Below are 15546 nucleotides of genomic sequence, written 5' to 3'. Positions count from 1 at the left end.
CCTTTGTGGTGCCCCCACCCCACCCCTTTAACCCCTTCCCTGCCACGGTGCCCCAACCCAGAAGTGAGCTCATTAGGCAATGACTTGATTACTCTGGTGCCTAATTATCCAGTGCTCCGGACCCATCTCTTTCGGGGGGGGACAGATTTTATGGCAGCCACGGTTGTCCTGGGGGTAAAGAGGCTGGTCTGTGAGGGGGTAAGCGAGTGCATCAGCAGGGGTTGGTGCACACACGCCACCAGGGGTCAGCACATCTCTCTCACGCACCCCCTCCCTCATTGGCTCGAACCAGCTGCCTGCCGCACCGCAGACAGGCGCCCCCTAGGGACCAGGGGTGGCTGGAGCAGCCTTTCACTCTGGGGTGTCCCAGGCAGACTTGCGTGCCCTGTGGGGACAGACCTCGTCTAACAAACTCAAGCCCAACTCAGCCCCTGCGGCCAGGCTCAGGAATCCCCAGATTGATGGCTCGTGGGGGGGGGCATTGGAAAATGGGGATTCTCAGCCTGAGACAGGGGACTGTGGGGGGCGGGACGGCAGAGGAACAGTGAGTATTGGGGGGCTGTGAGGGGCGGGGCAGGCAGATAGCGGAGGAGTCCATCCTACACTCCATGGGGGAGCACAGACCAGAGGGGACCACCTGCACTGCCTAAGGGGCCACTGCCCGGAGGGGTCCATCCTGCACTCCATGGGTGGCAGGACAGACCAGAGGGGCCCATACTGCACTCCATGGGGGGGGGCACAGACTGGAGGCACCTACCTACCATGCCACCAGCTGCCAGCCCCGAGAAGGGAGGGGCTTTTGAGCAGTTCGCTCCACCCCCTTCAGAAATTCCCTCCTGGGGACAAAAGCTGGGTGGCCCCATGGCTGACACTCAGGCCCCAGCAGAGGTAATGGGTATCTGGGGATGGGGAGAGACTGGCATGGGGTGCTCAGGCATTGAGCTATATAACCAGCCGCCCCGCCCCAGAAGTGGCCGCATCTCAGCGCTGGGAGAGGGGTCCTTGTGCAACCAGCCGCCCCGCCCCAGAGGTGGCTGCATCTCATCAGGCGAGGGGTCCCTGTGTCACCAGCCGCCCCGCCCCAGAGGTGGCTGCATCTCATCAGGCGAGGGGTCCCTGTGCAACCAGCCGCCCCGCCCCAGAGGTGGCTGCATCTCATCAGGCGAGGGGACCCTGTGTCACCAGCCGCCCCGCCCCAGAGGTGGCTGCATCTCATCAGGCGAGGGGACCCTGTGTCACCAGCCGCCCCGCCCCAGAGGTGGCTGCATCTCATCAGGCGAGGGGTCCCTGTGTCACCAGCTGCCTTGCCCCAGAGGTGGCTGCATCTGCACCTGGTGCTGGGTGATGCCTGAATTCTGACAGCAGCGTCAGCTGCTGGCTGGAGCCCTGCTCAGTCCATGGGTCGGGAAATGCACTTTCCATATTCCAGGCACTAAGGACACATGATTCCCCCCGCCCCCCCCCCCCAGGCACTTTACAAGCTCAGGAGATCGTTGGGCCGGGGTCAAATAACAGTTCTCAGCCAGCAGCCCATGGTGGGGGGAAGACTGAGGGGCAGCGGCGGGTGGGGGGGACTGCGGGTTGGGAGTGAGGGGCACGGGCAGAGCTGGGGGGCAGGGCTGGGCTAGCAGGGGGCTGCGGGTCGGGAGTGAGGGGCACCGGCAGGGCAGGAGAGGGGGGCTGGATGTGAGGGGCGCCGCTGTCTCCCCTCCCGGCCTTTCTCCCGTCCATCCTCTCCTAGGTTTCTCCATCCCCAGCTGCTCGGCTCGGCTCGGGGGGAGGCGCCGCGTGTCTTGGACGCTGCGTCAGCGGCAGCGGGATGGGGCGAGCGGAGCCGGGGGAGCCGGGCCGGGCAGGTACCGGGGACGGGCGGGGCCCGCGGGGGTGAGGAGGGAGGGATGGGTGGATGTGGGGCGCTGGGAAGGGGACCCTCGGGGGCTGGATGTGGGGGGCTGGGAGGGGAGGGATGGGTGGATGGGGGCTGCGAAGGGGGCTCTCGGGGCTGGATGTGGGGGGCTGGGAGGGGAGGGATGGGTGGATGTGGGGGGCTGGGAGGGGCCGGATGTGGGGGACTGGGAAGGGGACAGGGAGGTAAGGCTGGACGGAGGGATGCGGGGAGGGGTTCGGAGGTGAGGGGAGAGGGATGTTTGGGATGGATGCGGCCTGGGAGCGGTGGGGAGGTGGATGTGGGGGGTTGGGAAGAGGTCGATTGGAGTGTGTGGGGAGGGGGGAGATGGGGCAGGGGAAGGATGGGGAGATGTGAGGCCGGGGGTGAGCACTGGGGGGGTTGGTAGGCAGCCCGGATCCCCCCGGTAGCCCCTCCTTGGGGGAGATCCAAGAGAATCTAAGTCTCCCCCCAGGCTCCATCAGGGGGCTCCAGCCATGATCACGAGGCTGAGGGCAGGGCTGTGGGTCACGCGATGGGGTGCTGGGGAGTCACTGAGGGGCATGGGGTGTTTGTTGGGGGCCGTTGAACACACGATGGGGTGCTGGGGGGTCACTGAGGGGCATGGGGTGTTTGTTGGGGGCTGTGGGATGGTGATGGGATATTGGAGGCCAGCAGAGGGAACCCCAGGCCCCTGTGACCCCCCTCTCTCTGCCAGGCCCGTAGAAGACCCCCCAATCCGCCGGGGCAGCGCCCGGCCCAGAGCATGGACCGGAGACCCCCCTGAGCTCAGCCCGGAGCAGCACCAGGGGACCCCCATCAGCACCGGCCAGCAGGGGGCACCGGGGACTCCCACCACCCCAACTGGAGCCTTCGGACCAGACATGCCCCCCACCCCCCACTCCTGCCCCCCTGGATAACTCACCCCTGGGCTGCACAGGAGCCACGCCCCAGGTGCTGTGGGGGGGCAACAGTGGGTCTCCCCCCTCTGCTCCCTGTCACGTTCTGCCATCCCCATCCCACTGTTCATCGACGCCCCCAATCCCGCTGCCCTCCACATCACCCCCAAATCCAACACACTCACCACCCGCCAAAGTGGCTCTGGTATGGCCCAGCCCCAGCAGTCTGGATGGTTCAGAGGGGGGTTCAGACATGTGGGTGTAAGCGGGGCATAGAACCCAGGAGTCCAGGGGGTTCTGGCCTGCAGGTGTTGGGGGGGATAGAACCCAGGAGTCCGGGGGGGGGGGTTCTGGTCTGGGGATAGAACCCAGGAGTCTGGGGGGTTCTGACCAGTGGATGTAGGGGAGGATAGAACCCAGGAGTCCGGTGGAATCAGACGTCTGGGTCTGGCTTGCCCATGTATGGGTGGGGAAAGAATCCAGGCGTCCTGTCTCCTACCCCGCACCACTACCTCCCAGCCCCCCTCATGGGGCCATTCCCCCTCTAACACTCTGTCTCTGCCCCCCAGCAGCGCCCCCTGGACCTGGGCCAAGGGAAGATGACCACTAGCCCCCAGGAGGCCCTGATCTCCACCTTCCTGCAGTTCATCGAGGAGCGGGGCAGCCTGGCCTACGGGGTGCTGAGCCAGACCCGCTGGCCGCCCCACAGCAACATGAATCTGCTCTATCGCAAAAGCAAGCTGGAGTGGAGACAGCACAAGGACGAGGAGCCAAAAAAGGGGTAGACGGGGTTCAGGACTCCTGGTTTCTCTGGGGGAGGGGAGTGGGGGCTGGTGGGTTATAGCAGGGGGGCTGGGAGCCAGGACTCCTGGGTTCTCTCCCCGGCTCTGGGAGGGAAGTGGACCCCTCGCCTGCCGCTGAGATGTGGTCACCTCTGGGGCGGGGAGGCTGGTTACACAGGGACCCCTCCCTGGGGCACTGGGGGTCGGATGGAGACCAGCTGCTGTCACAATGAGGTTCCAGTGCATGGCAGAACAAGGCCTGAAGCAGTTTAATGTCATGCAATAACGTGGCTCAGATTCAGCCGCAGCAGCAAGGCATTTCGGATGCAGGCTAGAACAGCAGTTGCAACAGTGTTGGATAGATGCAATGCATGCTGGGAGTGGCACAAAAATCCAGCTGGAGTCCATAGACATGGTGGCGGATGGGACCCCCGGGGCCCCCAGAAAGATGAGCACTCCCACACCCCACCGAGAGTGCCCCGATCTGGACAAGCCCCCGTGCCCCAACCCCGCTCCCTGGCGGGTATGGCAGGGCAAAACCCCACACCCCTACCCCATTTCCCCAGCAGGAGTCATGTAGTGGCAGGCGGCGGGATTGCCAGTGGAAGGGATGGGGAGGGGGCCCCACTTGATCTGGCCCAGGGCCCCCCAAAACTAATCCCCCACTGCACAGACACCCCTACTTGCAATCACTGTTTACTGCCCAGCCGTACCACATTGTTGCAACTACTGGTATACACGGCACCTGCAGTGGTCTTGCAAATGTGATTCTACCCACCTTGTTGCAACTACCAGTAGCCTCCGCTAGGACCCAGGCGTCCTGTGCCCCCTCACCTCCTGCTCTTTGTGTCCCCACAGCTCCGCCAAGGACCCGGGAGCGGGGAAGATCCGGGACGTGGCCTCCTTCCGCCGCCACTTCCGGATGGGCTTCATGACCATGCCGGCCTCACAGGAGCACGCGCCCCACCCCTGCGCTAGCGGCATGGCGCCCCGCTCCCTCTCCTGCCACTCGGTGGGCAGCATGGAGAACGGTGAGGGGGCTGCCGGCGCCAGGAAGCCCCCGGCCAAGCCCAAGCGCCACCCCAGCACCAAGCTCAGCATGGCAGGCGAGGGGCGGGTGGCAGAGCAGGCCGGCAGCAAGAAAACCGGTGAGGCCTTTGGACTGGTGGAGCTGGGGAGGGTAAGGGGGCATTCTCCTGTGGGCCATTAGGGGGCGCTATGCTGCAGGGAGCAGGGTGGGGGCTCAGCAGGGGTAGGCAGAGCCAGCCCCAAAGCACTGGCATGTTCCTAAAGGTCACTGTGCTGCTTATTGTTAATTGACATAGGAGCACAGGCCAGTGGCTCTCTTCCCCGGAGCTGGGCTGGGAACCCCAGATTCCGGGCTAAACCTCCGCTCCAGCGATTGGCCAACTTCCTTCAACCCCCCACCACAGCCTCAGTCAAACCCAGCGTTCCTGTCCAGTCCTAAACAGTGGGGCAGTGCTGCTGTGAAAGGCGTTACACAGCCACTGTGCCTCACCCCAGAGATGGCCGCATCTCAGAGCCAGGCGAGGGGTTCCTGGGCACCCAGCCGCCCCGCCCCGCCCCAGAGGTGGTTGCGTCTGAGCTCTACCTTCTCCCTCTCCCAGGGCCCCAGAAGTCATGCTCTGAGAGCCGGGAGTTGGGGCGCAAGGTGCCCCCCCAGAAGCCTAAGCGGAGCCCCAACACCCAGCTCTCTGTCTCCTTCGACGAGACGTACTCCAGCCGTCCCCTCGTCACCCCCATGGGCGGGGGGCCGCCGCCGCCGCGGTTTGGCCGGGCTTTCTCCCACGGCCACACCAAAGGCTCAGACCCCGAGGACGAGGAGCCTGTCTATATCGAGATGGTGGGGGACATTTTCCGGGGCACCAGGGCACCCCAACCGCCTCCGGCGGGGGAGGAGGACTCTGATGAGAGCGAGGCAATTTACGAGGAGATGAAATACCCCCTGCCTGAGGAGGCCAACGGCATGCCCGCCTCCCCCCGCCCACGCCAGGCTAAGGCGGACAAGGGCAAGACCTCCCCCTGCGACATCCCCCCACCTTTCCCCAATCTGCTCCAGCACCGCCCGCCCCTGTTGGCCTTCCCCCAGGGCACGGGGCACAAGGGCTACAAAGCAGGCAGCCAAGAGGCCTCCTCCAAACTCCCTGTGCCCTGCCACACCAAGGAAGCACCAGTCGCAGCCCATCCGCCGGGGCATCAAGCCTTAGTGCCATCCGGCCGCGCCCGCAGCCACTCCACTCCGCTGCCCCCACAGCCCACCGGGCAGCAGAAGGCGGAGAAGGAGCTGCCCAGTTCCCACAGCATGATCTGCCCCCCGGCCAAGCCGCTACCCTCTATGCTGCCCGTGCCCCAGCCGGCCAAGGACAAGCCAGCCGTGTCCTACACCATGGTGTACTCGGCCGTCAAAGTCACCACCCACGCAGGGCTGCCGGCTGAGCAGAAGACGGAAAAGGAGATCTCGGTGCTGCATGGGATGCTGTGTGCCCGGCCGGCCACCATGCCCGCCGGCAAGCCAGCCCTGCGCCCCGAGCCACCCCTGGGCATGCTGTGGACTTACCCGGCCCCCTGCGGGGGTATGAAGCACCCGCCGGCCTATGAGAGCGTCAAAGGAGCCGGGGCCAAGACCGTGCCACCCGTGGTGAAGTTCCAGCTGCAGGACCGCGGGGCCTTCGCCAGCATGGCCTGCTCCCACGTGGTGGCTGGCGCTGACGAGGAGATGCTGGGCGTGGGCTGGGCGCTGCAGAGGAAGGGAATCTACAGCAATCGGAAAGGCAAAGAGCCAGAGAGTGAGTACTGGGGATGAGGCACGGGGCCTGTCCCCTCTAGGGGGCGCCGGCCCCAAGGCGGGGACTGGCTGGCTCAGGGGGGTGGGGAATGGGGCACGGGGCCTGTGCCCTCTTGGGGGTGCCAGTTTTCCCCCGGCCCCAGGGCAGGGACTGGCTGGCTCAGGGGGGTAGGGAATGGGGCACGGGGCCTGTCCCCTCTAGGGGGCACCGGCCCCAGGGCGGGGACTGGCTGGCTCGGGGGGGCAGGGAATGGGGCATGGGGCCTGTCACCTCTGGCGAGCGCCGGCTCCCACCTGGCCCCAGAGCATGGACTGGCTGGCTCAGGGGATGGAGGATTTGAACATGTTTCCCTCTGACCCTGTCCTTTGCCCTGGCAGAGCCCGCGGAGGGCACCCGGGTCTGGAACAACAGTGGTGAGGTGCAGCTGAAGCCGGACAGGGAGGAGAAAGCTCTGGTAGGGACTTCACTGTCGGGGATCCCAGTCCGGGCCCCAGGACCCGAGGGGATGGTGCCCAAGATGCCGGGCTGCCGAACGGGGCTGCCTGTGCCATGTCAGACCTTCCCTGCCTGCCACCGCAATGGAGGTACCCCCGGTCGCCGTTGGGGAAGTGGGACAGGGCGGCTGCCCCAGGGTGGGGGATTGGGCAAGGACTCGGGGAGGTGAGCTCCGCTGGGAAGGGAGTGGGAGCCAGCGCTCGCCTCTGGCTCAGAGCAGATCCCAATATGCTTACACAGGACTCTGTGCCGCAGGGAGGTGGGGGGCTGACCGGGGGCTCAGTGGCGGGTGCTGTGCCATGGGGGGCGGGGCAGGGTGACCCATCTCACTCCTGGCTTCCCACTCTCCAGACCTCACCGGGGGTTACCGCCTGGGCCGGTCAGCTTCCACCTCCGGGGTGCGACACACCATGATTCACACGCAGAGGCTGTGCAGCCACCCCAAAGACACAGCCAGCCTGGTAAGGCATCCAGCACCAAGGGGGAGAGGTTGAGGGGCAAGGAGAGGCGAGGCCTGGGCTAGCAGGGGGCTGTGCGTCAGGAGTGAGGGGCACCGGCAGAGCTGGGGGGAACCCAGGAGTGGGCTAGCAGGGGCTGTGGGTCACTGGAGCAGCTGCGGGGAGTCCCTGGCTAGGAGAGCGGGGGCTGTGGGTTAGGTGGGGGGGGTCCCTGGGGGAGTCCCGGGCTAGGAGAGCAGGGGCTGTGGGTTAGGTGGGGGGGTCACTGGGGGAGCCCCGGGCTAGGAGAGCGGGGGCTGTGGGTTAGGTGGGGGGGCTGCGGAGATCCCACCCCCTCGTTGTGCGGGCTGGGCATGGGGCGAGCGGGGGCTCAGGGAGCGCTCTGTGGCCCGTCTCACTCTCCCCTCCGGCGGGCAGGGCCTGCCGCCCCTGCCCCTGCCCGGGGTGGCGCCAGGTGCCCAGGAGCGGGACGGGAAGCTGCTGGAGGTGATCGAGCGGAAGCGCTGCGTCTGCAAGGAGATCAAAGCCCGGCACCGGCCCGAGCGCAGCCTGTGCAAGCAGGAGAGCATGCCCATCCTCCCCAGCTGGCGCCGCACCACGGACAGCCGCAAGGGCGGCACGCCGCCCTGCCGGCGCCAGCACACGGTGCTGTGGGATACGGCCATATGACGCCGGGGGCACGGCCGGCGTGGACCCTGCCACACCCCCACCGCACTGCCTTGGGCCGGCCGGGGACAGCAGCCCCCCATAGCCGGGGAGGGGCAGAGGGGGTGAATTGCTGGCCGTTGACCCCTCCGCTCTCCTGGGGGGGCAACCCCGCAGCGCCCTCAGCTGGAAAGAGCCAGTTGGCCAAGCTGGGGATGCTGGACTGCGAACGAGACCTGAATCAGAGGTGAAGTGGGAGGGACACCCAACGGTGATGGACCATCACCCCCTTTCCGCTACCCCTGGACTGGATCGGGGTAGGGGTCACAATCAGGTGTTACCGGTGCCAGGCGCACCCACACCGCTGCCTTTCCATCATCGTAAGGGGAAGAGGAACAAGACTTGGGTGACCAAGTTTGACGGTTGGGGGGAAAAATCAAAGCTCCCTGGGGGGGTTACTGACCCCCGCCCTCTGCCCCACTGACCCCCGCAATGCCTCCCCTTTGGCCCCACAGTGGGTACAGTCCTCCTCAGCCGCCAAGTCCCATTAGCGTTTTTAGACACACGGCTGGACCGACTTGGGATACTGGCGCGCGCTCCGGACCCCAACTGCTGCAGGGCGGACTCCCGCCAGGACGCTTGGGTTCTCCCGCCCCCTTGATATATTTAATTAACTCGCCGGGGTGGGGGGGGCTGTCTCAAGTGTAATGAGATGATGAAACTGCTTTGCAAAATATTTATGCTGGGGCGGGGCTCGGGGGGGGGGGGCGGGTAATTTATATAGACAAATAAAGCATAAAGCAGGGTTTCCCGTTCCAGCCGGATTGCTTCCTTTCTGCCCCAATCTATTTCAAAGGCAAACGATTCGCCCCGGGGGTGGTGGTCCGGTTTTAGTTCTGGGTTGGTCAGAGGCCAGTTTAGAATGGGGTTTGTCTCTCTTCCGGACGAGGTTTCAAAGGAGAAGTTGAAACTCCGGGATCAGAGGAATAGAGGTAAAGCAGAGGGTTATTTTAAATGCACCTTGATTCACTGCTCTGTAGTGGACGGTTGGGTAGTGGTTACAGCAGGGGGGCTGGGAGCCAGGACTCCTGGGTTCTCTCCCTGGCTCTGGGAGGGGAGCGGGGTCTAGTGGGTTAGAGCCGGGGGGGCTGGGAGCCAGGACTCCTGGGTTCTGTGCCCAGCTCTGGGAGGGGAGTGGGGTCTAGTGGGTTAGAGCCGGGGGGGCTGGGAGCCAGGACTCCTGAGTTCTGTGCCCAGCTCTGGGAGGGGAGTGGGGTCTAGTGGGTTAGAGCCAGGAGGGCTGGGAGCCAGGACTCCTGGGTTCTGTGCCCAGCTTTGCCCCTGGCAGACTGTGTGACCTCAGGCAAGCCACTTTCACTGCTCTGTGCCTCAACTTCCCCTGGACAGGCCTCAGCCATGCCACTCTGGATGCAAGGCCCACATGGCCAGATCTCCCACTCTCTGCCCGTTCAGCACACAGGGCAGCACTCTTCGCTAGCCCCACTATCAGACAGGAGCACGCGGCTTCGCTTTGACACGCAGAGAGCAGGAGATGGAGGCTGGCCCCACTGATCCTCCCAGCCCATGACACATTTCACACTCTGGCCACATCTTCACTAGGAGGCAGTGTTCTGAACACATGGGCGGCTCCAAACGCAGAACACGGTGCTGGCAGTGAGCTGGGCCTGGGGCAGAGCCTTGGGGTTGGAGTGTGAGCTGCTAACACACATGAAATGCACAAACAGCCACCTCTCTGCACACCAGATCACTCACCTCGTTTCCTAGAAGAGCAGGTAGGCACCAAAAAATCTAGCCCTGGGGCTGTGCTTCGGAGAGAATCCGCAGCCCCAGCTCCAAGCCTCTTCCAGGAGGACCTGCTCAGCGGTTGCCTGAGGGACTAGTTTTTCCATCCTAAAAATGCTGTACTTCCCACGAGCAGGTTGGATGACATTTCCTTTCCGGTGTTTGGGTGAGGCCAGGTAGTGCAACCCTTGGAGTTTTCAATTCAAATTGTTTTATTTCAGCTTAGATTACACGTGATCATCATCTGTCAAAATAAACTTGAAATCAATGTTTCTACTTTAGCTAGACAGATTTTTAAAAATTTAGATAATATTAGTAACTAGAATAATATAATCTAACATTTTAAAAAAATTTTTTAGTTAAAATAGGAACACTGTTTCAATTTTGACTTTTTGTGTTTACATATAACTGTACAGTATGTCAGATAATTATAAACTTATTTCAATCTAATTTTTATCTCATATACAGTAAAATTATATATAATGCTATTTATAATATACTATAAGTTATAATATTTAAACAAAAAGGCCAAACGTCAAACAAAATGTTTTATTTTAGATTATAATAGGTATTATAAATAAGGATTCGATATTTATTGGTAAATGTTGGTCAACATCAATTTCACCAGACACAAACAAGCCAATGAAAAAATATTTCCATCTATGATAGTCAAAATTTACAGATAGACAAAGTGAGAAAAATGCTACTTGAGAATTTATTCAAGTTAGAAGGTATTTACTTTGTATATTTTCACATGATGTTGACAATTTACGTTTTAACAGTTTTAAAGTTTTAACTTTTTGAATCTCAGCCGCTACTGTCATTAATTATTGTCTGACCCCCCCATTGTCTTATCGTCCATAATTTCTCGCAACCGTGAAAATTTAGAGCAATAAACATTGAAAAAATAATCCATAATTGTGTGCAGTTGTGAACATTTAACCTAATAATATATAAAAATGCCTAAAAAACATATTATCTGTCAAAATTATTAATAAAAATGGAATTCTCCCAAGCCTACATGTAATTTATGATTTAATCTTAAATAAAAATGGTTTCAATCTAACTTTTTTCAATTTTAGATTGAACTTTCAATTTTAATTCTAAAATACTATTATTATTTACGATACATTTTGGCTTTTTTCAATTTTAGACTAATTACAAATACAGCATAAATAACAGCACCATAATTATTTTATAAATGGTGTAACTCTGAAACAGTCAGGTTGAAATTAAATGTTTTCATCTTCGATTCTCTAAATTGTAATTATAGAGATATTTTACTGTTCTAGAATGTAAATCGTAATATGAAAAAATCAAAAGTCAAAATTGAAACAAACATTCCCGTTTTATCATAATGAAATGATTTCCCCAAGCTTCACTTAGCAGGGAATTTAGAAAGTCTTTGGTTTTCATTCTGATCTGGAAGGAAAAAGGATTTCAGAATGACCAAATTTCCCACAGAACAAAAATCCTGCTTCCTGTGGGTGTCCAGCGCAGGTGCCTCGGGGCCTTGTGTCTGCTCTCATTCCGTTCCTATCCCAAAGGACAAGGCGAGGATTCGTGCTACCATAATCCCCCCGCCCCACACACACGTGTTACATCTGACATTAGATGGAGGGATTCCATCACCCCAGCCTTATCTTGCCACATGTAGGCAACCATACAAACAAAAGCCAACGTACATTGTTACACTGGCAGCATTATGAAGAGATAGCTTCTTGGTTTCTCTTTGCATTTCTGGAGCAAGGGGGGTGGGTTTCATACTCTGGACTCCTGGGTTCTATCCCTAGCTCTGGAAGGGAAGTGATAATTAGTGGTTAGATCAGTGGGGTGCTAGGAGTTAGGATTCCTGGGTTTTGTCCCCAGCTCTGGGAGCGGAGTATGGTCTGGTGGTTACAGCAATTGAGATGGGGACTCAGGACTCCTTGGTTCTAACCCAGCTCCACCCCTGCTTCACTGTGCAACCCCCAGCAGGTTGCTTCACCTCTTAGTGCCTCGGTTTCCCCTCTCGCCGCACCGCAGCACTGGCGAGGCCTGACGTCTGTCCCTACAGTGCTTTGGGATCCAGAGACAAGTGAAGGATTATTCCTCAAATTACCCTTCTTTCCAGCCAGTCTAGGCAAGTTGCTTTGCCACTGTGCTGAGGCGTGGTCTCTGCTGAGGGAGCTCCCGAGGCTGTAGAACAAAGGACAATGACAATGGATTTAAAGTAGGGTCACTGCAAAAACAAACACACATGTATGCTGCCAAAAACCAAGATTCCAAGTGTTGAATTGCCTCTGTATTTAGGATTATTTATTTTGGGGGCAGGGGTATTTCTTTTGTAAAGTGATTCTGTGCACTATTAAAAGAGAAAGCAGCTAACTACCCTCTCTGTACGCGGAATGGCATTTCTTTCATTCAAGGTAGGGACGCTGACGGGCGGAACCCCGAGCCCAGCTGGGATATGGGCTTCCAGTGCAAAAAGAAGTTGCTAGCTCGTGCTTGAGCCAATCACATGTGGAGCTGCCCCGAGGGTAACTGACAAAGTGATGCTGCCTGAATGTGCAGAGAGCCTGAGCCCATCTGTATGAGAGGAGGGAGCTGCCCCCAGGGTGACTAACACAGTAACGCCTGCACTCTGCAAGATGGGCTGAAATTCTCTGTTTCCCACAGGGAAACATGGGAAGTGGCGTGTAAGTGGCTTAAAGCATCTTTCCCCTCCTACTGGCTCAGAGAGACCCCAGCCATCACAATGGCCCACTGACTCTGAAGTCTAACAACGACCCTTTCAGTGTCTGCCTCACGTACAGATTGGGCTAGCACCATTAGCTATCTCAACACTGATACAAGCAAGCAAACTAGGGGAACCAAAGTATTCAAAAGGCTTAAACAAGCTCCTGGGAGAGAAGCTGTGACGAAGTGGGACTGTTCTTAATGTTTCCTCTGAATAGTGTGGGGGTGCCTCAGTTTCCCCTGTGCAGTTCTTAAGTATCTAGGGGGTGGGGTACGGGTGTATGATCGTTGCAGAGTCCTAGAGGGCAGGTGTGTGCAGGGGTCTGGACACAGAGAATGGCCAACATCCTGTTTCCTGGCCACCGATGGCCTGGACCCTTCCCTCCTGCAAGGTGAGAGCTAAAGGGGTTGGAGAACAAAGGAATCAGGTGCCCTCCTGGCCCGGGAAAGGGACAAAGCCCAGGGGGGGGGGGCTGGAGATAGTTTCAGTTTGGGGCTGGCTGGGAACATGGAGTGAAGTGCAGACAGGGTTGTCTGGCTCACTGCCCCCACAAAATGGACCCGGCTGAGGGGTCCTGTTCTCTGCACCTACAAGCTCCGTGTTAGACCGTGTTCCTGTCATCTAATAAACCTCTGTTTTATTGGCTGGCTGAGAGTCACATCTGACTGCAGAGTTGGGGGGCAGGACTCTCTGGCTTCCCCAGGAGCTTGCCTGGGCAGACTCGCTGTGGGAAGCGCACGGAGGGGCAGAGGAGGCTGGATGCTCCGAGATCAGACCCAGGAAGGGGGAAGCTGGGTGATCTGTGTGTCCTGCAGACAGGCTGCTAACAGAAAGGAGACTTCCCCAGAGTCCTGACTGGCTTCGCAGGGAGCAGTTTCAGAGCATCACCTGGGGACTCCGTGACAACTGGTGTCAGCGGTGGGATGTACTGCACCCCGTGGATGGCGCTTCCTGCAGTAAGTGACTGGGGAGCAGTAAAACGAAGGGGGATTGACGAGGACCAGGCATGCTGAAGGCTCAGAGAGGAGCGGCTTCGAGGGGCAGTTAACCCCTGGGAGTGTGTGACTAGCGAGAAGGACGGTGCAGTAATGGGATCCCCCTGGGGACTGCGGTGAGCAGTCTCGGGGCGAAGGAGCCTGGGGCTTGGTCCTGGGAGAGAGAAGGACTTTTGCAGTAACAGGGATCCCCTGGGGATTGCAGTGAGCAGAGGAGTCTGCAGTAACAGGGATCCCCTGGGGATTGCAGGGGCAGAGGAGTCTGCAGCTCGACCCTGGCAAAGAAGGGGTGACCTCGAGAAGGGCTGGCACACTAGAGGTTCTCCCTGGAAACCATGGGGAACTGAGAGGACACAGCAACCTGGGAACAGCAGAGTGAGGGCCTATCAACATCTCCTTAAGAAGGACATTGAAACCCTGTGCAAAAAGAGAGGGTTGAACATCAGAAAGTTCACCAAGGCACAGTTAATCATGCAGCTGGAGGAGGATGACCGCTCTAAGGAACAGATTCCTGACCCAAATGGGGCTATAGCAGGATCTGGGAGCAGCTGAAGTAGTAGCCAGGCATCCCCAAGACTCCTGTCCCCGACCAGACGGGGGTCTTCACGATCGGGTTCCCCTTCGGGGGATCGGAGACGGATGGGATTGGAGCTGAGTCCGAGAGAGCAAGAGGACTGTGAGAGACAGCGAGAGGCCAAGAAAGTGCTGCAGGAGCAGCAGCAGCATGAACTGGCGATGGTGGAACGGAGAGGCAGAGGGGACCTGCCAGGGATGAGCGGGGATAGACCCCGGGGTGCCAGTTCCACAGGGAACCTCGATACTCAATTGCTGCCCCTGATTAAGGATGGGCGGGATGTGGATGCCCACCTCACTGCCTTTGAGCAGGCTGGCGATTTGAACCAGGGGGACCCTGCGGAAAAGCCCCGGTGTCTAGCTCCCTTGCTGGATCCCAAGGCCATAGACTCCGTCAGCCAGATGGGTGGGGAGGTGGACAGGCTCCCACTCCTGACCCCAACCTATATGTCTGTGTAGAGTTTCCTGGGGTCAGGCCCCTCGGACCCCCAGTGGGAGCGGAAGGTGATGGTCAATGGGGAGACATGCCTGGGGTGGCGAGATCCTGGGATAGAAAGAACTGTTGTCATGCCATGGGTGGTGCAGCCTCAGATGCTGAGGGGCTGTGTGAGCTGGGTGAGGGTCCCAGGGATGAAGCCCCTCGCCCTGCTATGGCCCAGATCCCTGTGCAGACCCAGGAGAGGTGGGGCTGGCTGGTCGTTGGGGTTCTCCAGGATATCAGCTGTGAGACCCTGTTGGGGAGAGATTGTGTCTCTTTGGGACAGGATCCAGGCCCTGCTCCTGTAATGGCCAAGGGTTTGAATTTGAATCCAGGGAACCAATCGGCGGAGAGGGAAATGGTCAGTGAAAATAAAAGGAGTACTTGTGGCACCTTAGAGACTAACAAATTTATTTGAGCATAAGCTTTCATGAGCTACAGCTCACTTCATCGGATACATTCGTGTAGCTCACGAAAGCTTATGCTCAAATAAATTTGTTAGTCTCTAAGGTGCCACAAATACTCCTTTTCTTTTTGCGAATACAGACTTGCAGGGCTGCTACTCTGAAACCAGTCAGTGAAAATGCAGATGACCTGGCTGGCAGCAGGGAGGAGCTGCTAGGCTCAGGCTACCTGCCTGCCTGTAACCAGACCCCTGGGGCTGGGTGGGACAGAGAGATGCTCCCCGCCTCCCTGCACACCGGAGAGGGGGCTCACGCTGGCTCTGATGCAGTGAGGAAAGCAGTGAGCTCACTGCCTACCCCCACTGGGACAGTAAGGGCAGCGCTGAGCACAGTGGGAGCTGAGACCCCAGCTGAATGGGGGGAGACACAGGCAGGGCAGGGGATCCGTTGGGAGTGGCAAGGTGCTTGGTAAGGAAAGTTTGGATGAGCCTACGCAGCCTTGTGGGCTGATGGCTTTGTCTAGTCAGCAGGGTGGGAAGGCGAGGAGAGTGAAAGATGAGTGTCCCTGGACCTTATCTGTTAGCCGGGTGGAGAATTGTGACA

At 59.0% G+C, this 15546-nt stretch overlaps 1 protein-coding gene and 1 long non-coding RNA gene across 6 annotated transcripts in view; one reads left to right on the top strand and one right to left on the bottom strand.

Moving 5' to 3' along the window:
• The first annotated feature begins 1786 nt into the window (after nt 1-1786).
• NYAP1 (neuronal tyrosine phosphorylated phosphoinositide-3-kinase adaptor 1) lies at nt 1787-9067 on the top strand. Of its 4 annotated transcripts, XM_038386171.2 has the most exons (8): nt 1787-1856; nt 2604-2839; nt 3357-3565; nt 4425-4714; nt 5195-6373; nt 6751-6957; nt 7220-7329; nt 7744-9067. In XM_038386171.2, the coding sequence occupies exons 3-8, from the start codon at nt 3384-3386 to the stop codon at nt 7993-7995; spliced, it is 2220 nt and encodes a 739-aa protein (XP_038242099.1). In that variant the 5' UTR covers nt 1787-1856; nt 2604-2839; nt 3357-3383; the 3' UTR covers nt 7996-9067. The 4 variants fall into 4 exon arrangements, with proteins under 4 accessions (XP_038242099.1, XP_043359635.1, XP_038242100.1 ...); XM_043503700.1 differs by lacking the exon at nt 1787-1856 and having other exon boundaries at nt 2506-2839; nt 7744-8719; XM_038386172.2 differs by lacking the exon at nt 1787-1856 and having other exon boundaries at nt 2506-2839; nt 3354-3565; nt 7744-8719.
• Nucleotides 6212-15546, bottom strand: part of LOC122457723 — a 15961-nt gene continuing 6626 nt past the window's right edge. For both annotated transcript variants that reach the window (XR_006277395.1, XR_006277396.1), the window contains 3 exons: nt 11762-11952; nt 9745-10018; nt 6212-6341 (listed from right to left, as the gene is read on the bottom strand). This is a non-coding gene — a long non-coding RNA (uncharacterized LOC122457723). The remainder of the gene's footprint in view (nt 6342-9744; nt 10019-11761; nt 11953-15546) is intronic.

Source organism: Dermochelys coriacea, chromosome 28, assembly GCF_009764565.3.
Source record: "Dermochelys coriacea isolate rDerCor1 chromosome 28, rDerCor1.pri.v4, whole genome shotgun sequence".
NCBI classification, from domain to species: domain Eukaryota; kingdom Metazoa; phylum Chordata; order Testudines; family Dermochelyidae; genus Dermochelys; species Dermochelys coriacea.
This window is presented reverse-complemented; position numbering and strand designations above follow the sequence as displayed.